The sequence below is a fragment of the Podarcis cretensis genome (genome assembly GCF_951804945.1).
Source record: "Podarcis cretensis genome assembly, chromosome: 14".
Taxonomy (NCBI): Eukaryota; Metazoa; Chordata; class Lepidosauria; order Squamata; family Lacertidae; genus Podarcis; species Podarcis cretensis.
The window spans coordinates 40845941-40873805 of NC_137183.1; the positions used below are offsets into that span (position 1 = coordinate 40845941).

Genomic DNA, 27865 nt, shown 5'->3' on the forward strand with positions numbered 1-27865 from the left:
TTATTATAGAAATTCTGCACCCACAAGTGGCCTTTGGGGCACAGCTGGGGTTGGGGAATCTCAGATCTGGAGGGTAAATGCAGCCCTTTCTTTTGTCCTTGGGTCTCACTCCAGGGCACATACTGTATTTTTCGCTCTATAAGACGCACCAGACCACAAGACGCACCTAGTTTTTGGAGGAGGAAAACAAGAAAAAAAATATTCTGAATCTCAGAAGCCAGAACAGCAAGAGGGATCGCTGTGCAGTGAAAGCAGCAATCCCTCTTGCTGTTCTGGCTTCTGGGATAGCTACGCAGCCTGCATTTGTTCCATAAGACGCACACACATTTCCCCTTACTTTTTAGGAGGAAAAAAGTGAGTCTTATAGAGCAAAAAATACAGTATTTTTGCAAGCCCCACCCCTTAGCAGCCCCACACCCATTTCCCCTCCCCCCTACTCTCATCTGTATGTAAACTTAACACTGGCCAGACTCCAAAACAATTTCCTCTGGTTTATAGATTTAGTCAGCCCACATTTCCTATCAATAAGAACCTCCTCAATATAAATACAAAATTAAGACCTGGAAAACATAAATACCAAACTCATTGCACTCCAAAGTTAAGACACAGATGTAAAAATGGAGAAGACCTGTAATTACCTTCTGTTCTGGGTAGATAACAACAGTGGTACCATTCATGGTGATATGTAGTGACCGTCTGCCACTGCTGGTCAGATTTAATATTACAGTAAATGCATCATGAACAAAATCCTTGGCGAGGAGGACACTGCATTTGGAGGTAAAACTGTATATTTTCCCGTCGAATGTCCTCAGGTGCTTATTCCCCATCAACAAGGCATGATCTGGGAGGATGTGAAAAGTGGGGTCACTAAACCACCCACAACCTGTGTTGGAACAGCTAGGCTTGCCGTATTTCAGAAAGCAACATCGCTAACACCCCCAAAGTTGTTGAACTTTTTTAGGAAACAAAGAAAGAGGACAACTTTAAACAAACAAACAAAAAATTCAAGAGCCAATTCTTTTTCTTCTTCCTCCTCTAGCAGGGAAAGAAAGGGAGATTCCTTGTTGAAGTTTTTCCACCCTGCTTTGGGAGGGTGGGACTGAGGAGATAAGTTCCTTTGGACCTGCTCCTGAGCAAGTAGCCACAGGTGCCCTGAAATATACTCGGAGTTGAGTGTGGATTTCACGCTCCTTATTCAGCTCATAGTAGCAAGGAAATGAAAGTTCCCCCAAAATATCTGCTTTAAATACATTATTTACACAATGGGCCGCATGTGATTGGCTAATTATGGGATTCTCCTGTAGGCCAATCAGGTTGCGGATTCACTTCCACCTGGAGCTGGATTGGGTGGCTCCTGCGGACCAATCATACTGCTGCATTTTTCTAGGACCAATCAGACTGCTGCATTTTGGATCCTATTCAACTCAGTACATAACATGCCATGTTCCCTTTTAGCCAGGCTTCTCGCCTCCTGCTCTGGGTCCTAGAAAGGGGAGCAACTGTCCTCCTTGAGGCAGCAGCTGAGGCAGCTTTGAGAAGGGAATGCAGCAGCTCTTGAGGGGGGAGGAAGGTGGGGGCAGGATAACAGAGTCATCTTTATTTTCCTTTCTGGACGGCTGGTGGGCACTTGGGGCTGCTCTCGCCCTCTTTCCACTGTCCTTCACACTCCCCTCCTCCTCCTCAGTTGGGGCTGCTGCACGTGAGGAGGGGGTGTGCTTTGGGTCTCCCATGTAAGGGGGGGACATTTCCCAGGAAACAAGAAGAATTACCGATGAAAGAAGAGTGGCAAATGAAGTTAATGGACTACGCAGAATTAGATAAATTAACAGGAAGGACTTGAAACCTGTGGGATCAGAGATTCTTAGAAGACTGGAGTAAATATTTGAACTATCTAAAAAGCAACTGTAATAAACAGATTACGCAAGTAGGACTGCAAGAAGTTCTGTAAGGAGGATTATGTGAAATATTGCAATGAAGATTATGAAGAGAATTATTACCGTAGTTAATGATAATTAAAAGTAATAGAGAAATTAAGAAATGCAGAATAAGTGATAAAGTATGGAAAATCTTCAGAGCTTGTTGATGGAAATCTAAAATATTGTAAAAGATAAGAATTTATGTTAAATGATTGTTGGAAATGATATGTTAAAAAATCAATAAAAATGTATTAAAAAAAAAAATCCCAGGACACCATTTTAGGCATCTGATTTCCTGGCATGTCCAGAATTTTCTGGATATATGGCAAGCCTAGGAATAGAAATCCCTAAACTATGGAGCAGGCCCAGCTGAACATAGGAAGCTGCTTTCAACTGAGCCAGACCCTCAAATCCAGCTAGTTCTGTACTGTTCCACAGGTGGTGGTTTGCCAGGATTGTAGAAAGGAGTCCCTTGTAGCCCTCTCTGGAGATGTCAGGGACCTTCTCCATACAAGGCATGTTGAATGGCTAAGCCAGAGATGCTTTCTATCCAGTAACACAAACCAACCGACAAACCAACCAAACCCCATTCCAGGACAGCAAGCACAGGGTACATTATGCAATTACCAGGCAGTGGGACCTAACCTCAAACATTGGCCTGGACATCTGCACTGAGGTCACTTCCAGCATTTTGCAAGAAGGGTTCAAGTGCATAGCGGAAATTTACATTTGCGCAATTAAAGTGGAAGCTGTGAAGGAAACTGCAGAGATGCAGGGAACACATGGGGTTGTTGTTGTTGTTGTTGTTGTTGTTGTAACAGCTCTGCATTCCTTTCTGTCTTATACCCCATGAGATAAGAGGAAGCAAATGGAAATTAGGGGTTTTAGAAGACTTACGCTCAAACGGGCTCTCCATAATTCTTTGCTTGAATCGGTAATATTCCGCAGCTGGATTGATGCTGTACAGCCTTCGGAAGGGCTTCATAAGTTTCTCTTCGATGAGGTAGTTTGTGATGTTTGCCAGGTCCAGCGTGGGTTCTCCTTTAGGCTTCACTGGCAATCTCACTTCCACAGAGCAGTTTCTATAAGGCACCGTATGAATTTCAGGAGAGCCCAGTAAGGTAATGGTAAAGGTACCCCTGCCCGTACGGGCCAGTCTTGACAGACTCTGGGGTTGTGCGCCCATCTCACTTAAGAGGCCAGGGGCCAGCGCTGTCCGGAGACACTTCCGGGTCACGTGGCCAGCGTGACATCGCTGCTCTGGCGAGCCAGAGCCACACACGGAAACGCCGTTTACCTTCCCGCCGGTAAGCGGTCCCTATTTATCTACTTGCACCCGGAGGTGCTTTCGAACTGCTAGGTTGGCAGGCGCTGGGACCGAGCAGCGGGAGCGCACCCCGCCGCAGGGATTCGAACCGCCGACCTTTCGATCGGCAAGCCCTAGGCGCTGAGGCTTTAACCCACAGCGCCAGTAGGTCTGGCCAAAGGCCCATTCTGGTCCCACAACCCAGATGCCTATTGGGAAGCCTGCGAGCGGGACCTGAGCCCCCCAGCACTCTCCCCATTAGCAATTCCTAGCATACAGTGGAGGCAGAAGGTAGGCATTGTGGCTCATAGCCACTGATAGACTAATCCTCCATGAATTTATCTAGTTATCTTTTGATGCCATGCAAGAAGAGAGCCATCACTGCCCGATTAACTGTGAGGCTCAGTGGACAGTTCTACACCATTTTGTGAAGAGGGAGACACAGCTGCACTGTTTGCACTGTTTGCTTGTCATCTACTCTGCTGGGGTCTTCCCAGGTGGAAAGGCAACCCAGTTAATAGCCCAAATGGGAAATGAGTGGCAATGTCAGAGTCCAGGCAAGATGCAGCCAGCCATGCCATGTGGCAAATGTAACTGTTTGAATAACCAAAGTATGGGTGCATGGGCATATATATATATATATACACACATATATATATATATATGAGTTCCTATGCATTTTGCATTTTGTAGGAACTCCTGTGCATATGCATTTTGTAGGAACTCGCCCAAGTGCAATCATTCCACAGTGTTACCTGGCTGAAAAACTGTAGAGGCTTGATAAAGGTTTCTGAAGCTTGCTCACTCCTCTGGAAAATTTGGCTTCTGCCCAGCTTAGCATCTGTTGTGTTGCCTGTTTTGCAGGGTGGGTAAAAAGAACACAAACCCAACGAATTAATATTGCTAAATTTAAACTGGATATTTTTAAAATTTTTAAAAGCAATGGCAGAGAGTGTGTATCATTAAAAAGAAATCTGCTTGTTGAAGTGAAGTCTGAGGACGTGACAATCTTGCTGACACCTCACCGCCAAGTTCTGGGACACAGATTTTGAAAAAGCGATGCGGACACCCGTCATGAAATGGAAAACTTCATGATGCGTACCACAACACAAAATGGCTGTCATGAGGGCCTGGAACAACACAAAATGGTTGCTACGTATAAAAGAGGCCTTCCAAATTGACAGTCCTGTGATTGTATGACAAGCAAACTCCTGTTGGAAGCAGGTACTAGGCCACTGGGGCTCCTGTGCTGAGCAGGAGGGACATGAATAATTTTTAAATACCAACCATATCCAAGGCGGTTTTCAACATTCTCAGGGAAACCTGGATTGGCTCCATCAGCCACACATCCTTCACCAGCGTGGGCACAAAAGCCTGGAGTTTCTTCAGATACTCCTCCGTCCTCTGTTGCCACACCTCGTCCAAAGGCTTCAACGTCACGTCGTAATAAGCATCCTTCAGTGTTGTCAATGGCTCTTTTAAAAAGGAAACAGGGCGGGGAAGAGAGTGTGATGGGGAGTGGGGAAAGGGTTATATCCACCACTGCTCCTACTCAGAGTAGACCTATTGAAATTAACATACATGACTTGTGGATGGGCAAATTTGCCAATTTCAGTTTCTTGTTTTTTTCCACTCTGAAATTTCTGCGTCACTTTTTAAAATTTTATTATTTAAAATGTCCTTGTGAAAATGCACCAGCAATTTTTCATGAAAATTTCTCCTAATTTTTGTACAGGCAAAAATATCCAAGGAAGGTGCAACGCAGAGCCAGTGAAGGCTACATCATCTGGGAACAAGGGAGGTAGTTGGGGAGGGGGCGTGTCCTGTTGAGAGTCCCAAGGGCCAGATAGAAAGGCTCGGAGGGCCACATACCTCCCCATCCCCTGAACCTGAGAGTCCCCATCTTTGGTCCCATCTTTGGCTAGGCCCTTAATATATATATATATATATATATATATATATATATATATATATATATATATATATATATATATAATCATTCCACCCTGCCCTGCTTACTTTGCAACTCCATCTGCATTTGTTGTATGATGACTTGAAGTTTGCCCAGGTAAAGTGGGAGGCTGTTCTGTAGTGCTTGCTTGACTCCACTCTGTTTCCACAACTGGACGACTCCTCTCATTTTGTTTTGGAGGACTCCTGCTACTTCCTGGGAAGTTTTTAAAAGCCATCCAACAGCATCGTAGAGAAAGTCAACGTGCTGCACCTGAAGGGTTTGCACCACAGACATAGTTGTACTGTTTTTGTTTAATATAGCAGGGATGGTGAATCTGCAACCCTCCAGATGTTGTTGGCCTAACCCTGATCATTTGCCATAGTTGCTGCCAACTTCTTACCGATTTCCTGAAATCCTGGAGGCATCCTTCCAGGTTCTTGATCTTTGCCACCAGCCTGTGCTGAAGATCGGATGCGATCTTACTCAGTTTTGACTGCGAGAATCAGAAAGAAGACGATTTTGATGTGTGGTTTTGAAAAGATTACTAAGGTGAACACGAGGCTTAGCTCTCACTGTCTGGGATCTCTAAGGCACTATTTGCACAAATTAACATCATGCCACTTTTAAACAGTCATGGCTTTCCACAAAGACTCCTGGGAAGTGTAATTTTGGTAAGGGTGATAAAGGTTGCTAGGAGTCCCCTATTCCCCCTCAGAAAGCTACAGTTTTCAGAATAGTTTAGTAGTTACCTTAATCCTTTTTTTTTAGGGCACTCTGGGAACTGTAGCTCTGTGATGGGAAATGAGGGTTGCCTAAACATTCTCAGCAATCAAACTACATTCTCCACTGTCCAGACTTCAGCTGTGGATCATGTTTACTTCATGTTTACCCATGATCCGACACCACAGAATTGGGATCCTGTCACTCCACCCCCCCCACCCCCAACTAAGTGGTCTCAAAATCTCCCTTCCAGGCACATGACTAGGCACTTACCTGCATCAGCAAAAACAATCATTCTCCATCTAGCCACCAAGAAACAAAATCCCAAACCACTAGAAGTACTGTACTTTTCTGTGTACAAGACGATGGTTTTCTCTTTGACTGTTTTTCAGCAATTGCACCCCCAAAATCTGATCCACCCTCTTCGAAAAAATGCTCGACAACCCTGGGCAATCCTCCGCAAACAAATAGCTTGACAACTCTGAGCAATCTTCCCCCATTTTCCTAAATTGGAGTCTCCCAAAACAGGGGTCATCTTATACATGGGTGCGTGTTATACACGGAAAAGTACGGTAAATCTCCTGGCTCAAATAGCAGCAGGTGGGGTCTTTGACCATAGCACAGCCCCACCCCCAAATATGAGACCCCTTTGGTGTCTCTCACTTTAGGGTACCATCACCAGGGTCACTGCTGGCCACATCTGGCGCAGCAATGTGTCCACCCCCACCAAGAAATATTGGTCTCCAAGGCCAACTGATATCAAGCAATGGGATGAAGGTCTTTCCCCACCACAAAACCAGAACTTAACTGCCCTGATCCCATCTTGAGCAAAAATAATAACAAGCTCAGAACAAAATGGGGATCTGGAGGACCCTGTCGTATTTGAAAACACCACACCTCTGTTTTAGCGACTGGACCTCCACAGCCATGGGCCTTGAAGCTCAAGCTCTTGTTGGAGGCTTCAAGGGCCAAGTGCCCCACTTCCTCTCGTCTCTCTCTGTTAATGACAAGGTAGGCATTGAAAGCGGCATGCTGTTGGCCATCTGTGCAAGTCTCGAGCTCCAGCCCATCCTCAGCATCCTCTGCGAGAACCAAGAGAAGAACAAAGTTTTAAGCCTCCCGCGGTCACGGTGGAAAAAGAGAAATGTCAAATCAAGGAAAGGAAGGAAGCAGCCATTGCAAAATGGTAGAAATCATCATAGAACTGTAGAATTGCAGACAAACTCGAGAGGTTTGGAGGATGGCAACACAAGAACGGGGCCTTCTCTGCAGTGACTCCCTGTCTGTGGAATGCTCTCCCCAGGGAAGTTCGCCTGGCGCCTTCATTATACACCTTTAGCTGCCAGGCAAAAATGGTTCCTTTTCAACCAGGTCTTTGATTGATCCGATTTACATCCTATGTCCTTTTAAAATGTTTTTTTTTTGGGGGGGGGGGTTGTTGTTTTTATTTTTATTAGGTATTTTGTGGTTTTATATCTTGAGACCCCCAGGTATAGGGCGGTATATTAAATTTAAAAAAAAATAAAATTAAACAAACTTCCAAAATATAAACAAAAAAGGAGGCTGCCAAATCACCATCACTGCTACTCTGGGTCAAGGGTGGCCATGCATCCTACGTTACACAGGACAGTCCTCTATTTGAAGACCTGACCTGTCCATGCCCCCACAAAGCCATAAGAAGGAAGAGCAACCAATAAAGTTGGCCACTAAGAGCTGTGTTTTATTTGTATACCACCTGGATCAAATTGAGAAACGAAGACACACAACATATGAAATTGTTTCTTTAAAATCCCTAAACTCCTTTTTGTCCCTTCCTAGCTACTGCAAGAGGGGACGCAGGTGGCGCTGTGGGTTAAAGCCTCAGCGCCTAGGGCTTGCCGATCGAAAGGTCGGAGGTTCGAATCCCTGTGGCGTTGTGCGCTCCCGCTGCTCGGTCCCAGCGCCTGCCAACCTAGCAGTTCGAAAGCACCTCCGGGTGCAAGTAGATAAATAGGGACCGCTTACCAGCGGGAAGGTAAACGGCGTTTCCGTGTGCGGCTCTGGCTCGCCAGAGCAGCGATGTCACGCTGGCCACGTGACCCGGAAGTGTCTCCGGACAGCGCTGGCCCCTGGCCTCTTAAGTGAGATGGGCGCACAACCCCAGAGTCTGTCAAGACTGGCCCGTACGGGCAGGGGTACCTTTACCTTTACCTAGCTACTGTAAGGGGAGTTAATCAGAGAGACAGAAAGAGTTGGACCTAAGGTCACCCAGCTCCATGAGGATTTGATCTCTAGCTCTCCCACTGCTATGCAGATGCAAGGGCTTGGGAATCTCTTCCAGTCTGAGGGCCGCATTGACTAATGTACAACCTTTGGGGGGGGGGGCGCATTTCATGGTGGGTGGGACCAGAGGCAATAGCAGGTGGACCAGCAGGTGTAGCAGCCTGCTGTAAAAAAGTGAAAGTCGCATTTTGGCAGTGCGCGAGTCAGACTTTTCTGCAGAGAGGTCTTCCTATCCAGAAAAGGAAGAGGCATTATTATCAGGACATATTCCAGGCAGGCAAGAAGCTCTCTGGGAGGGCATGGGGGAGGGCCAATGAAGGGTGAGGACCAGGGGCACCATCTTGTTGGGGGTGTTCAGCAACCACACCACAGGCCCCCCACAAGTGCTGGGCACCCATAACCTGGGACCCAAGTTGGTGCCCCTGATGGGCACTGAGGAGAGCTCTGAAGGCCACACAGAGAGGTATGGTGGGCCACATTCGAGCCTGAGACTCCCCTCCTCTAACCGCAACAGCACACTGGCCATCACTTTGAGGCATTCCACATGCAATTGGATGACAATTATCCAGAACAGAATAGCGAATTTACCTTTTAGATATCCCATGTAACATTGAAGGCATCCTTTTCCTTTGGAAGCTGCTATTTTCACTGCCTCTTTTGGGTCAATCTTTGCCTCCACCCGGACTTGACTTTGACCAGCTGAGGAAGCCACACCTCCCACCACACCCAGCCAAACAGCATCAGATGCTTTGAGCTGTGGAAAGAAAGGAAAAACATTTTCAGCAACTGGTTTTCAGAAGCGTCACCACCTCTACCTTCGGAGGCAGAACATAGCAATTGTGACTAGTAGCCATCAAATTTCTCCTCCATAAATTTGTCCGTTTGTCTTCTAAAGACATCCCACTTGGTGGCCATCCCTGTGGGAGTGAGTTCCATAGTTTAACAATTTGCTGCGTGAAGGATGACTTAGTTTTCTCTGTCCTGAAACTTCCAGCATTCGCCTTCTTTGAAAATCCATGAATTCTAGCATCATGAGAGAGGGAGGCATTTTTAAAAAATACTCTACCCACATTCCCCATGTCACACATAATTTTATACTATTCTGTTGTGTCACCTGTTCCCCTCGTTTTCTATAAACAAAGGAGTCCCAAATACCACAACCCAAAGCCAGTGTGGTGTAGTGGTTAAGAGCGGTGGACTCGTAATCTGGTGAACCGGGTTCGCATCTCCGCTCCTCCACAAGTAGCTGCTGGGTGACCTTGGGCTAGTCACACTTCTTTGAAGTCTCTCAGCCTCACTCACCTCACAGAGTGTTTGTTGTGGGGGAGGAAGGGAAAGGAGATTTTGAGACTCCTTCGGGTAGTGATAAAGTGGGATATCAAATCCAAACTCTTCTTCTTCTTTCCTCATACTGAATGGTGATTTGGAGTGGTATGGCGAGAAGGCACTAGGCCCTAATTGAATTCTGCTGACACCCACCCAGGGACGTCTTTAGCAGATGCGGCGCTGGGGTGCAACTATCCACCCAGCGCCCCCAAATTACAATGGATTGCGGGGGGGGGGGGGGGGGGAGCTGCGCAGACAGCCATGGAGGGGGCGCAACTCTCCCCTATGCCACTGCGGGAGAGCAATCCCCTACAGAGGCTTGGGAGGGAAGCTGCATGCCCCCCAGCCATATAGTTGGCGGGGCACAGCTTGCAGGCGTGCAGGGAAAGGGAAGGCTGCTGGCAAAGCTGCGCAGCTCCTCCACTCGCTGGGGCGCCCCTGAGAGGCCGGTGCCCTGGTGCAACGCACCACTAAGCCCTATGGGAAAGACGGTTCTGCACCCACCCAGCTACTAGTAATTTTAAAGCTCCCACCGCCAGCCCACTCTTCAAATTATTTATATTCACCTGAATACCTTTACCACTAGGTGGCAGTGCATGCTCATTTGCAATAAGGTAAATTTTGAACTCAAATAGTTATGGCGGACGCAGGATTGTCGGGGCAAATTGCATGTCAGGTAGCAGGGGTGCGCAAGAAAGGCCAGGCAGTCCTTTCTCTTGCAACAGTTCTGTTGGGAGGGGGAAATTTGCTTTAAAGGAAGGGCAGGGAAATGAGAGCGTGCTTAACCCTTTGCTTGCCATTGGAACTTAAGTGCCTGCTGCATCAGATCAAAGGGATATTCAGTCCAGAGCAGGGCCGGATTTAGGTTTGATGAGGCCCTAAGCTACTGAAGGTAATGGGGCCCTTTATATGTCCAGCTTTCCTTTGTCAACAACACATTGTCGCTGTTTTTTTGTGGTCTGTGCCTTAGTTTCTGAAGGCCTGCCTAAACAGGAAATAGCAGGAAATAGCAAAGAGGGAGCCAGTCTCTTGGGAGAGAATTCCACAATATGGGAGCTGCCACAGAAAAGGCTTCCTTTGGTGTTGCCACCAACCTTGGCTCTGATGTCAACAGGCCTGAGAGAAGTTGCTCCCATGAGGGAGGTTTGTATAAGGAGATATGATATCTCAGGTAGCCTGGGCCCGTCACATATTATACAACTCACTGAAAACTCTGTCGAATAGTTCCTCTCTTCAGCTGTGCTACGATTTCTTAAGGCGGCTGTGATGGACCCCTCGCCGCCAGCAAGGCTGAGTTTGCCTTCTGATCGCCAGAGAAAACCTCCCTTGTTTAGCTGGTGCTTCCCAGAGACTGCAATTGCCTAGGAAAACAGAGTGGGTGGAATTACCAGAGACAGAGCAAAGTAAAGTAAAGTAAAGTAAAGGGGGTGGGGGTGGGGAATAGACATGTGTCACGGTGGGTTGGAATGATGCCTCTTTGATACTGCTTCCAAGTCTTGACAGGCAGGGTGCCCCCAAAGAGGAAATGCACCCCGCAAAAGGTTTGCATAAAAATTGCATATGGTAATTGTTATGTATAGATGCCAGTTTCGAAATAATGACTATAGCTGGAATGGAACATGAGAAAAGCCCTGCTGGATCAGGCCAAAGACCCATGTAGTCCAGCATCCTGCTCTCACAGGGTACAACTAGAGGCCTGTCATAAGAATTTTAAGGTCTCAAATATAGAATAAACATTCATAAATACACACATATCTAAATATATGAACCATGTGTCTGAAATAGTATGGGGGAGCAATCCTGAAGCCATTTTGACTCTCCCAATGACCTCAAATATTCCTCTGCAGTAAGGGAGGCAAATGGGGAAAGCCTTCCCATTGTCTTTTTGCTTGCAAATCCTGTCTTAAGGGCGCATTTATGTATGAAAACAGTGAGCCTGTAACCTGGACTCAGGAACTAAAGTATTAACGATCACAAAAGAATGGCCAGACTGCCCAGGTAATGCAATCAGTGACCATTATCAGATATCCTGGCAGGCAGGATTTCTGCTGTAGATTGCCTCCTTCTGTGATGTATGTACGATGTGTTTTGGGGAGTCTTGGGCTACAGGGTGGGCAATTTCAAAAGTCTATATAAGGGCTTGCGCACCATTGTTCAGGATTCTCCTCCCTCTTGCATGTGGTGAGTGGGCACTCTGTTGCAACAGTTCCTTTAATAAAGATCAGGCTTACTAGCCGCTTTGCTTCTCAATATACTGTATTTTTCGCTCTATAAGACACACTTTCCCCCTCCTAAAAAGTAGGGGGAAATGTGGTGTGTGCATCTTATGGAGCAAGTGCAGGCTGCGCAGCTTTCGCTGAAGCCAGGAGAGCAAGAGGAATTGATCCCTCTTGCTCTCCTGGCTTCGCTTCGCTGGAGAGCCGCTGCACAGCTTTCCCTCTCTGCGCAGCGCCCCTTCAGCAAAGCGGGAGGAGAAATGGAAGGGGCTCTGTTTCTCCTGCCACTTTGCTGAAGGGGCGCTGTGCAGAGAGGGAAAGCTGCGCAGCGCCCCTTCAGAGAAGCAGGAGGAGAAACAGAGCCCCTTCCATTTCTCCTCCCGCTTTGCTGGAGAGGCGTTGAGCAGAGAGGGAGAGAACTTTTTTTTTCTTGTTCTCCTCTAAAACTAGGGTCGGGTGCGTCTTATAGAGCGAAAAATACGGTACTCTGGCTGGCCTCTGTTTTCTCCTACTGATAGGGAACCCACTTAAGGACTCCCTACGGGCTCTGGAATACCCCATAAGCAAAAGGGAGCAGATTTTCTTATAACAGGCCTATAGGGAGCCCGCAAGAAGGACTTCTGTGCAGTCGCACTTTCTCCCTGCTTGCGTTTGCCAGGAACTGGTAGTTAGAGGGACACTCGCTGCCTCCATAAGGGAACACAGAGACACAATGATTCCCATGCAGTGGGAAAGACAGAGACCTGGTGAGGTGTGTGCCTTCTTGCTCAGCCAGCTGCTGACCTGGCGTGCATGTTTGATGGGCAACTTCAAGACCCTCCTGTCCTCCCTTCTTAGGGAGATAGCTCAGTTGGTAGAGCATGAGGCTTTGAATCTCAAGGTCCTGGGTTTGAGCCCCATGCTGTGCAAACGATTCCTGCCCTGCGGAGGGTTGGCCTAGAAGACCCTCGTGGGTCCCTTCCAACGATTCTGGGATTCTTTATCTTTTAAGCCGGACTCGGACCTGACCGCCCCTCTAATAACATAGGATGCTTTCAGATTGATAGAGGGTTGTTCTCTGCAAAGCAGAGTCATGAACATGTCACTGAAGTCCTATGCATGCTTGTTCAGAAGGAAGCCTCGTCTATTTCAGTGGGGCTTCGTTCTGAATAGGCAGGTATAGGATTACCCTGTTTGTATCTGAGAGCAATGGCAACGCATCACTTACCTCCGGGAGGTCGCAGGTTCTGAGGCTCGCAAAATGACGAAGCCAAGCTGAGTAGTCCGTTTCAATTTCCCCCATGATATGCTGACTGGAACATGGAGTCGAAAAGATGTTTTCCAAAATGGCTTCCACCTGAATTTTATCCAGGTGCAATGACTTGCTTTTCTGCATTTTTTTAAAAAAGGGGAAATAGAACAGGAGCTCAAAACGTGCCTGCATTTCTGATGTCTGCAGTCACTGATGAGTACGACTCACAAGTTGTTTAATAATGGCTCCTAAGGGTGCTCCCAGACTGTCACTGTTTTGGGGTGAGATTCAGTCACATCCCAGCCAATTCAGGCAGATCTGCACCACACATAATATAATAATCATAATTAATAATAATTTATTATTTATACCCCGCCCATCTGGCTGAGTTTCCCGAGGCACTCTGGGCGGCTCCCAATCGAGTGTTAAAAACAATACAGCATTAAATATTTAAAACTTCCCAAAGAATCATGGGAGCTGTAGTTTGTTGAGGGTGCTGAGAATTGTAGCTCTGTGAGGGGGAAGCTCCAGTTCCCAGGATTATTTGGCGGGAGCCAAGGGCACAAGCCTACAGATCTTATGGAAAACATTCAGCACCACCAGAACAAGAATAAATAAATAAATAAATAGCTAGCAGAACAGGCTCAAGGGCTATGAAATATGTCAAAAAGCAAATCCTGCCCTACCTCAGCCTTGTTCATGAAAGCAATTTTCTCCAAGTGATGTAATAATAATAATAATAATAATAATAATAATAATTTATTTATACCCCGCCCATCTGGGCAGCTCCCAACAAAATATTAAAAACACAATAAAACACCAAACATTAAAAACTTCCCTAAACTAGGTTGCCTTCAGATGTCTTCTAAAAGTTAGGTAGTTGCTTATTTCCTTGACATCTGATGGCAGGGTGTTCCACAGGGCAGGTGCCACTACCGAGAAGGCCCTCTGTCTAGTTTGCTGTAACCTCACAGTGAGGGAACCGCCAGAAGGCCCTCGGAGCTGGACCTCAGTGTCTGGGCTGAACGATGGGGGTGGAGACGCTCCTTCAGGTATACTGGGCCGAGGCTGTTTAGTACTTTAAAGCTTTGAATTGTGCTCAGGAATGTACTGGGAGTCAATGTAGGTCTTTCAGGACCGGTGTTATATGGTTTCGGCGGCCACTCCCAGTCAGCAGTCTAGCTGCCGCATTCTGGATTAATTGTAATTTCCTAGTCACCTTCAAAGGTAGTCCCACGTAGAGCGCATTGCAGTAATCCAAGCGGGAGATAACTAGAGCATGCACCACTCTGGCGAGACAGTCTACGGGCAGATAGGGTCTCAGACTGAGTACCAGATGGAGCTGATAAACAACTGCCCAGGACACAGAATTGACCTGCGCCTCCATGGACAGCTGTGAGTCCAGAATGACTCCCAGGCTGCGCACCTGGTCCTTCAGGGGCACAGTTACCCCATTCAGGACCAGGGAGTCCTCCATACCTGCCTGCCTCCTGTCCCCCCCAAAACCAGTACAGTGGTACCTCGGGTTAAGAGCTTAATTCGTTCTGGAGGTCTGTTCTTAACCTGAAACTGTTCTTAACCTGAAGCACCACTTTAGCTAATGGAGCCTCCTGCTGCCGCTGTGCCACCGCTACACGATTTCTGTTCTCATCCTGAAGCAAAGTTCTTAACCTGAGGTAATATTTCTGGGTTAGCGGAGTCTGTAACCTGAAGCGTATGTAACCCAAGGTACCACTGTACTCAATTTCATGCAACAGAATAATGAAGATTCCACCTCGTATGTCAGATTCTGCACAATTTTTCTGCCATCCCACTTCAGGTCCAAGTGCTGACTCAACAAGGCTGCTGTCTGCTCGAGGGACCCGCAGGCCTGGAGACTTGCAAGGCTTAGAACATTCTGAAGCTGCAGAAATTATGAATGAGAAACATTGGTTATTACTTTGGAGAAGATGTGTGGTTCAGTGGCAGGGCATCTGTTTGCCTGCAGAAGATCCCAGGTTCAATCCCCGGCCCCTGCAGGTGGCACTGAGAGATACGTCCCTGAAACTCTGGAGAGCTGCTGCCAGTCAGTGCAGACAACATTGAGTTAGATGAACCAATGGTGAACTGAGGTATAAGGCAGCTTCCAATGCTCTATGTTATGTACTGAAGTTCTCACCCTAGGTCAGCAGGGGGATACTGTAGATAGTTATGCAAATAAGGGATCGAAAGTGACGTTCAGTGATTGGATAGTTTTAGAAAGTTGTTATAGTAACGTTGTACTGGAGCTCTATATAAGCAGGCTGACTGAACCCTTCAGTTCAGTTCTGTTCTGTGAATAAACAAGAGCTGTTTGAAGAATCGCTGTGTCGTCTGATATGTTCACCCACAACTTAACACTCTATGTTCACTTTGGGTGGCATAGCTGCAATGATGCAATGCAGTCTTTTATATAGCAAAAAATAAAAATAAAAATGCACATACTGCTTTCTAGAACAAAGGACCTCTAAGCGGTTTCTCACAGACGACCTAAAATATTAATTGAAAATGCCAATAAAAACATTTGTACCTGGCTAGAGGAAGCTGTGATACAAGCATCCCAAAGAGTGGTGTTGGTCTGGGACTTGTCGCCAAATGTAAATTTCAAGTGGGCGGGTTGCCCATCGTCCCAAGCCAGCCACACCTGAAGTCAGAAAAAGAAATGCTAAACTAAGTTTGAGACAGAGCAGCATGGCAAGAGCAATATTCACTTGAAAGGGGGGAAAGCACACCCTAGGGTTATGAGCCCCTAAGGGACAAAGTGATTAGCATTTAGAGCAGGGGCCAGCAACCTTTTTCAGCCATGGGTTGGTCCACTGTCCCTCAGACCATGTGGTGGGCCGGACTATTTTTTTTTTTTTGGGGGGGGGGAAATGAACGAATTCTTATGCCCCACAAATAACCCAGAGATTCATTTTAAATAAAAGTACACATTATACTCATGTAAAAACAACAGGCAGGCCCCACAAATAACCTAGAGATGCATCTTAAATAAAAGGACACATTCTACTCATGTAAAAACACGCTGATTCCCAGACCATCCGCAGGCTGGATTTAGAAGGTGATTGGGCCGCATCCGGCCCACGGGCCTTAAGTTACCTACCTGTGATTTAGAGAAATGGATGTAAGCTGCTTTGACCTCCTGGAAAACAGCAGGATAGAAAGACAGGCTGTGTTCTTATGATCCTACCCAGGCTTCTTTTCCTTGCAAAAAACTTCTCTTTGCACAAGTGGGGAAACAAACCAGGAAGCCATAACTAACTATACCTTTCCATTACATGGGAAACTATGGTTAGCAGCTTCCAAACAAGCCCAGGATATGAAAACCATGGTTTAAAGCTAAGTGTAATGCATGTGCCAGCCCTTGTCGCAGGGATGGGAACCTGTGAAACCTGTCTATCCAAGCCAGCATGGCTGACAGTCAGGGATTATGGGAGTTGTAATTCAGCAAGATTCGGAGGGCCACATGTTCCCCATCCCCTCTTTACACAACCCAGTTCAATTGGGGGAAAAATTCCATACATTATCAGGCGCACACAGCTGCGTTCTGGCATCCAGTTTCCAGAACAGGACTTATTTTCGGATAGTTATCTATAGGATTGCACCGTTAATTCTTTGTGGGATGCAATCTGGTCAATTTACCTGTTGGTTGTAGGCACCTCTTCTGCTTTCGGTGAGAGATCTAACCTCCATATGATTGATGGTGAAGTTAAAAGGGTGAGCCACAGCAGCGTAGTAATAGACACGCTCTTTTCCAAACTTGAGAGAAGAGGACACAGAGACCTGTTGCCGTAATCAGAAACAGAGGTTAAACAAGTGGTGGCAATAGTAATCTCTCCTATTTAATTATATTGTTTATTATTCGTTATATTATTAAAAATAATAGTATACCACCCTTCATCCGAAGATCGCAGCGTGATTTACAACATAAAACACATAATGTCTAGATTTACACACAAATGGAAAAGATAATTAATTTTGTATTGTTGAAGTTTTGGGAGGTTTAGACAGGAGAAGGGCTTATGAGGCCAGAAAGGCTGTTAAAGCTATATAGTGGAAACAGCAGGCGATTACTAAGCCTTGTCCCGCCCCTTGACCAAAGGGAAGGAGCCAGGTATGTGTGCAAAGGAACTATGGTCATGTCCCTTGCCTGCTGGATGGAGAAGAGAGAGGGGTGCAAGGGGCAATATTTATACATTCCTTGCTCTGTCTATTTTTGCTTCTGGCCCCACCCACCAACAGCATGTGGCCCCCAGAAGCTAGGTGGCCCTCGGGTTGGAAAACGTTCCTCAACCCTCTTTTAACTGGTGATATTGGAGAATGAGCATGGGAGATCTTCTGGATGAAAAACCTGCATTCTGTGTTTCCACGTTGTCTGAACTTGGCGTGTTGGTGGCCATAACTGAGGAGGCAATAGCTTTCCGGAGCAGGGTCACAGGGTGTAGCGCTGCACGAATGGAAAAGCTGACTCTCATTTCTGTTACCTGTTCCTTTGCGTCCCAACCAATGATGACGTTGTCTCTGTGGTTACGTCCAGAGTGCTCCACATGCAAGCGGAGCATGGAGCGCTGAGGAAAAGGGACTGAGAGAGGATGGCAGATCTCCACTGAAATGGAAAACAAGCCACGTTTCCTATTAGACACGACACCCAGTGCTTGGAACAAACCAGTTGGATTTAAGGAAGTTCAAAAATCTCCAAACTTAAAGCAGTCCCTACAATGGCCAGGCGAACTGAATGTGAATTAAGTTCATTTGGGGGTAGAACTTTGAATGACTTCTATGTCATCTTCATACTCTTACCTGTCCAGGAAACACATGATGGGAAAGTTGAACATCCATATTATCTACTCTTTGAATGAGGCCAATGATGCTGGATTTGAAAAGGTCTCTCTGAACATGGGCTTTTCTTTCAATTAGGAATGTATCTGGAGATGTCGGGTATTGAACCTGGGATCTTTTGGGTGCAAGGCAGATGTTGTACCATTGCTATAGCCAGCTGCCATAGAATAGAGCAAGTCACTTGACTTTCCCATCTTTCTTTCTCTTCACCTGTAACCTGGATACTTCCACTCCCCCCCATAATAGATTTTTTTTTAAAGTTTGAAAAAAATATACAAAGTTTAATATTAAATACCCATTATCTTTTTAGATTATCGAAGATAAAAAAAGCTAATCTAAATGAAAACACAAACCGAAAAGGGGAGAAGATAAAAGGAAGGAAAGAGAAAAGCAAAAAGAGAAAAGAGAGCTTTTGATTCCTCATCTGTCAGCTATAGGTAGAAAATGATTCAAAGCATCCACTCTGAGGTAACACCCAACTATTTTACTTTCTAAAAACCAATATTTTCTTCAGTCCTCAGACCCAGATATCACAAGGTCTTTTTCTTTTTCATGCAAAAAGTCCATAAAGAGTTTCTAATCTTTACTAAATATCAACAATGATTTTTTCTGTATAGTGGTACCTTGGGTTAAGTACTTAATTCATTCCAGAGGTCCGTTCTTAACCTGAAACTGTTCTTAACCTGAAGCACCACTTTAGCTAATGGGGCCTCCTGCTGCCGCCGCGCCGGATTTCTGTTCTCATCCTGAAGCAAAGTTTTTAACTTGAGGTACTATTTCTGGGTTAGCTGAGTCTGTAACCTCAAGCGTATGTAACCTGAGGTACCACTGTATACCTTTCTATTACGTGGGAAACTATGGTTAGCAGCTTCTGGGCTAGCGGAGTCTGTAACCTGAAGCATCTGTAACCCGAGGTACCACTGTATTTAAACATGTCAACTTTGCCGTCTCATCTAAAATGATTTTAACCACCATTCCACCTGGATACTTTTAACAGGAGATGGCAGAGACTGAACCTTGGAAGCTCTGCTTAAACCGAGAGCTTTGACCATTTCCCTTCTATCACTGCTTGCCCCAGAGTTTTATAGAAACCTACCCTGCACTTCATGACCTCCATATATCTTTGGGAAGACTCCAGTGTAGCTGCCTGCGAGTTTTGCTTCTTTGCCATCCCATAATGCAACACATCTCAAAGCTTGGGTTCTCTTGCTTTTTTGGTAAGCTGTTGTGAGAACAAGTCGCCTTGGAACGATTGTTAGCTGAAATAAAATTAAAAAAAAGGAGAGAGGTGCAACATCTTTTGGTACGCCACGACTCCTGAGTTGTACACCCAGAAACCTCAAAGCGGTTATTCGCTACCTCCTCATTGCCTTGTTTGCATGGATTAAAATACATGTTAAAAAGTGGTCCCACCAACCTGGGGTACACTGTGCATCAATTCAAGGACTTGTGTGTGGTTCCTCCCAGTAAATGCTAACTTTGTCAAAACAAGGAAATCCGTATTTTCCATCTGGATGGAAATTTTCCCTTCTGCTTCTTTGGTAGAATAATTTATCTAAAGGAATTACAGAGGATAGTTAAACAACATCAGCAAAAGACTTTGCCCTCCCCTCAATGTATTTCTTCACCAGAGGCGATTTTAGGGCAGTGCGACCGGTTCCCCTTCACTGGGTGCTGAGCTGGGGGGAGGGCGACATTGCAGGTAGGACCCTCCAATTATGGCATAGTCCAAGTGCAGAATGGAAGACGAGAGACGGGTGGGAGGTTGTTGAATTTTGGCCTCGAACAGGGCACTGCTGAAATTTGGAAAAGCAAAGTCTTTCACCCCCCCCCTTTGCTGCCACACACAGGTCCCCAGGAGATTCCCCAGTCCGTTCTTTCATTTTCCTTTATAGCAGGTACAGGACAGCATCATCTGATTTGTGATCAGGCCCTGGCCATCACTCTGAGAACTTAAAGACAAGCCAATGGCTTGTCTAGTCCAATCTAGACAATCTAGCCCAGCATCATTTTCACAAAGCTGCTGAGCAGATGCCTGTGGGAAGCCTTCAAATTTTACCTGAGAGCAGCACCATGGACCATGCGTTGTGCAAAGGACTTTCTCTTGCCTGACCTGAATCTTCACACATTTAGCTTCTGTTAAATGTCCGGAAAAAGTCAGAAGGCCAAGATAGTATAAGTTCCTCAACTAAGTTTATTCAACATTTGTCAGTGACAACAGCACACTCATAGGAAAACAAGAACCAAACTGACTGGACAACACAATAATAAACCCGAGAATGAACTGTTGACAGTTGACAGTTGAAAGTGCATGCGCTTACTTGCCATTAGAACATTCGTCTACCAACGCTTATACAATTGGTAAGAACGCGCCTTGTAACATAAAATGTGTTAAACCCAATACATAACAGCTTCATTGGATGCCCAAAGGTTCTAGTGTTTTGAGGGAGGGAGAATTTTTTTTTTTACCTATCCCCTGTCTCCATACCATTCATAATTGTATAAACTTCCATCATGTCGCCTTTTCTCTAAACTAAAATGTTGCAAATTCTGAAACCTTTCTTCACAGGGCAGTAGTAGCACACAGAGCGCAAACAAGACTGAGTGTAGGGGTGAGGGCTCGTTTAATTTCACTGCACACAGGTGGTGTAGTGACAATAAAGGTTTATTATTATTTTATTATTTATTATTTTATTATTGTTAGTTCAACAGTCTTGGTCATTTTGGCTGCCCTTTTCTGAACATTGTCCAACTCTATAATATTGAGGTGAGGCAACACAGCATTCCAATTGTGATCACACCATAGATTTGAATTAACAGCGTGGTGATATCAGTTTTCCTCTCCCCCAATTCCTTTCCTAATGTAAGTTGCAGTAAGATGCAGTTGGCAAAATCTGTGGTGGGCGAGACTTAACTGGAGCAACTTACCTTTGAGGAAACTTCAGCCGTGCTGGGGAAATGCCGAAGGAGAAATGGCAGGTTCTGGAGACATCTGATATGCAATTCTTCGCTGGAGGAGAAAGAGAGAGAATCTTCAATCAGATGTGCTAAGGAAGCTTTCCAAACTGTGTGTTGCGACACTTTAGTGTGTTGGCTGCAGTGTGTAGGTGTGTCGTGCAATTGCTCCCCACGATACTCCCTAGACTGGAAAAGGGTTAGTTTAACCCAGGGGTCAGCAAACTTTTTCAGCAGGGGGCTGGGCCACTGTCTCTTAGACCTTGTGGTGGGCCAGACTATATTTTGAAAAAAAATATGAACGAATTCCTATGCCCCACAAATAACCCAGAGATGCATTTTAAATAAAAGGACACATTCTACTCATGTAAAAACATGTTGATTCCCGGACTGTCTGCAGGCTGGATTTAGAAGGCGATTGGGCTGGATCTGGCCCCTGGGCCTTAGTTTGCCTACCCATGGTTTAACCTCTGGTTTGCTAGTAAAACTGAATTACTGTGTCACACAAAATGATGCCTGTTTAAAATGTGTGTCACCAACAGGAAAAGTTTGGAAAGCTCTGTGTTAAGGGATTAGCTATCCCTCTGAAGGTGCTTTTTGGCTGTCACCACAACCAGGTGGGATTCAACCAGCAAATTCAGGGTTTGCAAATACAGCTGGCTTGGTGCTCTTGTACAACAAACCTGCTGCTCCCACCTTATCCTTGTGTGATAAGGAAAGTACAGGAAAATACACTGGAAAGTATGGGATAACACTTGCTCAATGCAACATTGTCTAACCTCTCCACAAACTAATCCGAATGAATGCTTAATAAATAACAGACATCATCTAACCTCTCTGTCTCAGTAAGTGCCAGCAACCCAGCATTTTGGGAAGTCAAAGAACGATGGACTTCATTGGATTATAGCCAACGCTAGTCCAACTCAGAATAGACCCACAGGAGCAGCCAAAGTCCATTAATTTCAGCGGCCCTACTCTGAGTAAAACGCCAAGGCCAACCTCCTCTTACCTTTGCAACTTATTTCTAGCCCTGAAAACAAAGGAGAGATTCAAGTTTGGGTCACAAGCCAGCTTCACGGATGCTTCTGTCTGGTTTTCAGACATGATCTCAAGGAGCGTCAGCTGAAGGAATAAGCAGGGGAAGAGAAAAGACAACAACACATCAATGTGGATGTGTTCACGTGGAATCTAACAGAAGCATTGCAAGGTCTTGTTCCTCTTTAATGCTCGTACCATTTCACACTGATCACTGTTTCAGAAATTCAGCCCGGACAACATCCTGTGGCACACAATGTGCTGATGGTGCTCTCTCTCACAAACCTATGATGGCCTGGAGGAAGGGCATCTCAATCCTACCCCACAGTGATTTCAGTATTTCAGCTTTCTTTGACCCGCCATGATCACAGAAATCAAGCATGTGTGTGCAACTTTCTGGGATGTGCAGAACTCATGTATTCCTCACGATGTCCAATTTATGCGACACCATTTAATCCAGATTTATTTGTTAAACAAACAGACAAACCCTGCTGCCAATGGCCCATTGGCAATATCAAGGCCCCATCTGAAAACACCCTTATTTGATGTTGTTGCTGAAATATTTCAGTGTTGTTAGGTTCTTCTTCTTTTTGCTGTTTAGCGTATACTGTTTGTTGTTTTTGTCCATGGAGTTTTCTTGGCAGGGATACTGGAGTGGCTTGCCGGTTTCTGCTCCAGGTGGATCATGTTTAGTTCAAACTCTTTACTATGACCTGTCCGTTTTGGGTGGCCCTGCACAGCATAGCTCATAGCTTCTCTGAGTTATTCAAGCCCCTTCACCACGACAAGGCAGTGATCCATGAAGGAGAAGACAGGTGTGCCTGGTGTGCTCTGGTCCATGAGGTAACGAAGAGTCGGACACGACTAAATGACTAAACAACAACAGTATACTGTTTGACTGACTACTTTGAGAATAAGTACCTTAGGTTGGGAGGATAGTTTTTTCCTGAAATACTTTTTTTAAAATAACCCCCCCCCCAAATAAAACAACAAATTAATTAATTAATTAATTAATTAATAACAATAATTTTATTATTTATACCCTGTCCATCTGGCTGGGATTCCCCAGCCACTCTGGACAGCTTCCTAGCACATATAAAACACAATGAAACAGAGTTAGCAAAGTTAACGGACAAACTGTGGAAAAAGGACAACAGGGACTTTGAAAAAGAATGGGAACCTTTTACAATATATTTGCAGAAACATCAAAAAAACATGGACTCGTTGGCAGGATTTAAATAAACATTTACAATTTTATTTACATAAAACAAGGAATATAACATTGTGATAACATAGTATTGTATATAAACAACGTATCATTTGATGTAATAAACCAGAAATGGAAGCTGAGGGAAGTCAATTGGGGGGGGGGAGGGGATGAAAAACTAATGTTTAGTATTGATATTGGATATTTGTTTTGAAAATGGAAAATCAATGAAATCTTTAACAATTTTTTTTTTAAAAAAATAAAACACAATGAAACATCAGAAAATAAGAACTTCCCATTACAGGGGATTGTTAACTATATTTCTGGCAAACCACTTAGAGGTTCTGTTTACGACTGAGCATTAAATTAATTTTGTTAAATAAATATAAAATACCTTGAGGCTGAAAGGGAGGCCATGATGCTTCAGGTAACCTGAGGAATGTTTTACTTCTGCTGTGAGTTCCAAAGGGCCACGCAGTTCAGTGAGGGCATCCACAGTGACAGCCACACTTTCGTTATTAAATAGCCCTTGAAATGCTGCTCTGGCTTTGTTTTCTGAAATGCAACAAAACGAAAAATTTCCACCACCATTGTCCAGTGCATGGCTTAAGGCTACACAAAGTGCTTCTTTTTCTTGAGAATTTCTAGGGCCCAATGGTTTTTTTAGAACAGGGTGTGGCCCACTGGCTCCCACACGTGTCTGCACGCTGCTTTGAAATGGGTACCTGCCAATCACCTGGTGTCACTGTGACCGCAGGTAACTCAAAGGAAAGGATCAGGAGCTTTCTCCAAGCCTTGGTTCCCCCGGTGTTGTTGGACCACAACACCCATCATCCCTCACCTCCACTCCTGCTGGCTGAGGATGATGGGATTTGTAGTCCAATAACATCGGGGGAACCAAGGCTGAGAATGGTTGCAGGACATGGGCAACATTGACTGTACCTAGTTTCTGTAGGAAGAAGGTCAAATTGATTGCTGCGGGATATCTGGATGTTATCGCCGTTGTGACATTATGCAGACTGCAGCAAAAGGTGTTGCGTAGCTGCTTCACATTGATGGAGTTAGTGGTATAGGTAATAAGCGTTTGTCCACTCACAGTCTGGATCCACCTCTCTTGAGTGGTATTAACTTCAAAGGACATTATCACCTAAGAGAGATAAGTGCCTTAGAAGCAACTCAAGAATCATGAAATGTTCAGCTCCAGCAAAGAAAAGGAAGTGTCTGCTTAGTGAAATTATCTTTCAATTTAGCTCTGCACTCATAATGCGGTTGTGGACTTATCAGTCCATTTTACCATATTTCTCCTTGTATAAGATGACCCGTTTTTTTTTTAAAAAACCCAAAATTAAGAAATCAGTATTTCTTGAGTTGTTGAGCTTTTTTCAACAATCATCCAGCGGGCGATGCCCACCAACCACTGCATTCATTATCCATGTATAAGATGACCCCAAATTTTTGTCTGATTTTTTTTAAAAGCAAAAAACAACATTTTATACACAGAAACAGTGTATCTGAAGAAGTGTGCATGCACACGAAAGCTCATACCAAGAACTGACTTAGTTGGTCTTTAAGGTGCTACTGGAAGGAATTTTTTTTGTTTATACACAGAAAGATATGGTAAATGAAGAACAACAAGAATGACCGGCACATACCTGGATGGTTTCTGGGATATATGAGCGTAGCAACCATGACCATTTGTGATTAAAGTTCCCTGTTAAATTAATCCTCCTTTCAACTGCTTGTATTTGCCCTCTAACAATTATCCAGCATGAACCATACTGAATCTTCACTCTCAAGTTCTTAACATCCACCAGCCCAGCCACAGCCTGTATGGAAAAAAGCATATGTGTTATGAAAAGGATGGAGAGTTTTCATTTCCCATTTGATATATAATGAATTAGGGGTGTGTGTGTGTTTAAAATAACTTTTGAAAAAAAACAAAACAACACAACCAGAAGCTTTTTTTATTAGGAATTGTAGGTACCAACATTTCAAAGGACCAGAAAAGACCATGTATGCGACAACAGCTGCACAGATGTTACTGGCCCAGAGATGGAAAGATGACAAAGTCCCTACCAGAGAGGAATGGCAAACCAAGCTGTTGGACTATGCTGAAATGGCAAAACTGACTTGAAAGCACAGGAACCAAGAAGACCAAAACTTCAACAGTGAATGGGAAAAAATTATAAATTATCTAGGAGACCACTGTAAGCAGACTAAATATGTTACCCTCAGCTGTTCTTGAAGGTAGATATCAGAAAATTTCATTCGAGAACCGGCTCTGCCCCTGTGGAGCTGGCTATGTAGAGACTGTGTCACACGTTCTCTTGTCTTGCTCCCTATATAAAGATCTCAGGGACGAGACCATCACGCCGCTCCTATCTGCCATTCCGGGCCGCTCTTGTGAAGCCAAATTGTTCTCACTCCTAGCCGACCAGAACAGCTCGACAACAGAGAAGGTTGCCAAATTTATCGAGAGAGCAATGAGACTGAGAGCTGCTATCTGAATGACATCAGTGTTGTCACCCGGATTCCTCACCTAGGATCTTATTATTATTACAATTACGTTTTATTATTATTTTATTACCTCTGCCAGATGAAAACATTATCAGGATTTTAATAACGCTTGTAATGTAGTGAATATTATGGACAATATGGAGAGATACAAATATGGATTATAGAATAATATGCAGTTGAGAGGGTGTACAATAGGACCCATGAATGGGGAAATTGGGAAGTCCAGAGATTTGGAGAAATCTCTAAATGTGGATATGTAATTTGAACTGTTATAATTTTATATTTGTAAAACCAAATAAAAATTATTATAAAAAAGGAAAGGATGGAGGGTTTTACAGCTCTCTCTCTCTCACACACCCACCCACACACACTGTGGTTCGTTGGTTTCTTTGCAATTTTAGTGGATTTAAAGGATGTCAGGTTACATCCACACCAGACATTTACAGCACATTTAAAGCAATAGGCTTCCCCAAACAAGTCTGGGAGCTGTAGTTTACCGCTCACAGAGTGACAGTTCAGAGCCACTTCACCTCCCATGATTCTTTGAATGGTGAAGATGTGACCTGATTTGTACAAGGCAGCCAAGTTAGGCTTCTGGACAAGCATGTCTATACACAAACAAACAAAACCCTTACCTGCAACTCTATCCTGTCTTCTATCCACAGTGCTTGCAAAGTTTCTAGATTATGCGTGAGCCTGTAGTCAAGAGAGATGTGGTCCAGCTTCTGTGTAAAGCTCAGTTCTTCTGCGATCTAGGTTTTTTTTAAAAAAGGGTGGGGGGAGGAAAAATGCATTAGTAATATGGGTTGTGTGCCCTGAACAAACCCCGTTGCTGAAATTAGAAGTCAGCTGGAAGAGAAATGGGGCAACCCCAGACATTTTGCTGCTTGAGGCAAAAGGCCAGTTAACATACTCCTCCTTATTCCAGGGGTCTTCAATTAGTCCAGACCTGAGGCCCAAGCTGCAACATGGAACCCACTTTCGCATGTGATTGGTAATGAAAAGTGCTAATAAATGTGTACTAAAGGTAAAGGGACCCCTGACCATTAGGTCCAGTCGTGGCCGACTCTGGGGTTGCGGCGCTCATCTTGCTTTATTGGCCGAGGGAGCCGGCGTACAGCTTCCGGGTCATGTGGCCAGCATGACAAAGCCGCTTCTGGTGAACCAGAGCAGCGCACAGAAACACCGTTTGCCTTCCCGCTGGAGCGGTACCTATTTATCTACTTGCACTTTGACATGCTTTCGAACTGCTAGGTGGGCAGGAACTGGGACCGAACAACGGGAGCTCACTCCGTCGTGGGGATTCGAACCACTGACCTTCTGATCAGCAAGTCCTAGGCTCTGTGGTTTAACCCACAGTGCCACCTGCATCCCTGTGTGCACTACTAATCCTAAAAAGGCAACCCACATAGTAGTATATGCAGTGTTTCCTCAGTTTTACTACTAAATGAAAACTAGTCCCGCAATGTGGCAGGAAAAAGACATGAGCAGGTGGTTGGCCAGATATATGTATTTCATTTAAAAAATGCCTCCGTTTTGAGTGTTATGCTTCTGATTTGAGTGCCACACTTCTGTTTTGAGTGTTACGCTGAGGTCTGTCTGTTTTTGCTATTTATTTTGCATTTTTGTGGCTCTTTTTGTTTTGTTTTTGTGACTGTGTGGAACCCAGTTCAGCTACTGAGTGTGTGGCTGCAGTACATTGTTTATTGCTTTCATTTTATGGGTCAATGGTCTTGTTAGAAAGCAAAATTCATGTTAAGTTGCTGTTTTAGGGGTTGTTTTTAAAAGTCTGGAACGGATTAATCCATTTTGCATTACTTTCTATGGGAAAGTGTGCCTTGGTTTTGGAACCCTTTGGTTTTGGAACGGAGTTCTGGAACAGATTAACTTTGAGAACCAAGGTACCACTGTAATGGTTTTTGTATGTTGTTTTCACTAATAGATGCATTTTAAGACACACTTTTGCTTAATGCCTTTTAAATGTGCTGGGGGTGTGTGTTATTCTTTTGTTACTGTTTTAACTATTTATTTTGTGCTTTTATCCTGGATTTTTATCTTGTGAGCCGCCCTGCGATCTTTGGATGAAGGGCAGTATATAAATTTTAATTATTATTATTATTATTATTATTATTATTATTATTATTACACACATTATTTGGATAAGGTAAAGGTAAAGGTACCCCTGCCCGTACGGGCCAGTCTTGACAGACTCTGGGGTTGTGCGCCCATCTCACTCAAGAGGCCAGGGGCCAGCGCTGTCCGGAGACACTTCCGGGTCACGTGGCCAGCGTGACATCGCTGCTCTGGCGAGCCAGAGCCGCACACGGAAACGCCGTTTACCTTCCCGCTGGTAAGCGGTCCCT

At 44.9% G+C, this 27865-nt stretch overlaps 1 protein-coding gene across 1 annotated transcript in view; it reads right to left on the reverse strand.

Annotated features, from left to right (window-relative positions):
- The window catches only part of LOC307202404 (uncharacterized protein), an 85357-nt gene that overhangs the window by 4417 nt on the left and 53075 nt on the right, over positions 1-27865 (reverse strand). Inside the window, exons 39-60 of the mRNA XM_079952291.1 lie at positions 26138-26254; positions 24638-24811; positions 23928-24132; positions 23380-23540; positions 21753-21865; positions 20717-20798; positions 19206-19343; positions 18885-19047; positions 17434-17555; positions 16592-16732; positions 15480-15593; positions 14706-14834; positions 12908-13069; positions 10690-10845; positions 8747-8912; positions 6794-6978; positions 5577-5669; positions 5242-5446; positions 4510-4697; positions 3978-4075; positions 2814-2998; positions 639-841 (exon numbers count right to left, since the gene is read on the reverse strand). Coding sequence (XP_079808417.1) covers positions 639-841; positions 2814-2998; positions 3978-4075; positions 4510-4697; positions 5242-5446; positions 5577-5669; positions 6794-6978; positions 8747-8912; positions 10690-10845; positions 12908-13069; positions 14706-14834; positions 15480-15593; positions 16592-16732; positions 17434-17555; positions 18885-19047; positions 19206-19343; positions 20717-20798; positions 21753-21865; positions 23380-23540; positions 23928-24132; positions 24638-24811; positions 26138-26254 — 3300 coding nt within the window. The remainder of the gene's footprint in view (positions 1-638; positions 842-2813; positions 2999-3977; positions 4076-4509; positions 4698-5241; positions 5447-5576; positions 5670-6793; positions 6979-8746; positions 8913-10689; positions 10846-12907; positions 13070-14705; positions 14835-15479; positions 15594-16591; positions 16733-17433; positions 17556-18884; positions 19048-19205; positions 19344-20716; positions 20799-21752; positions 21866-23379; positions 23541-23927; positions 24133-24637; positions 24812-26137; positions 26255-27865) is intronic.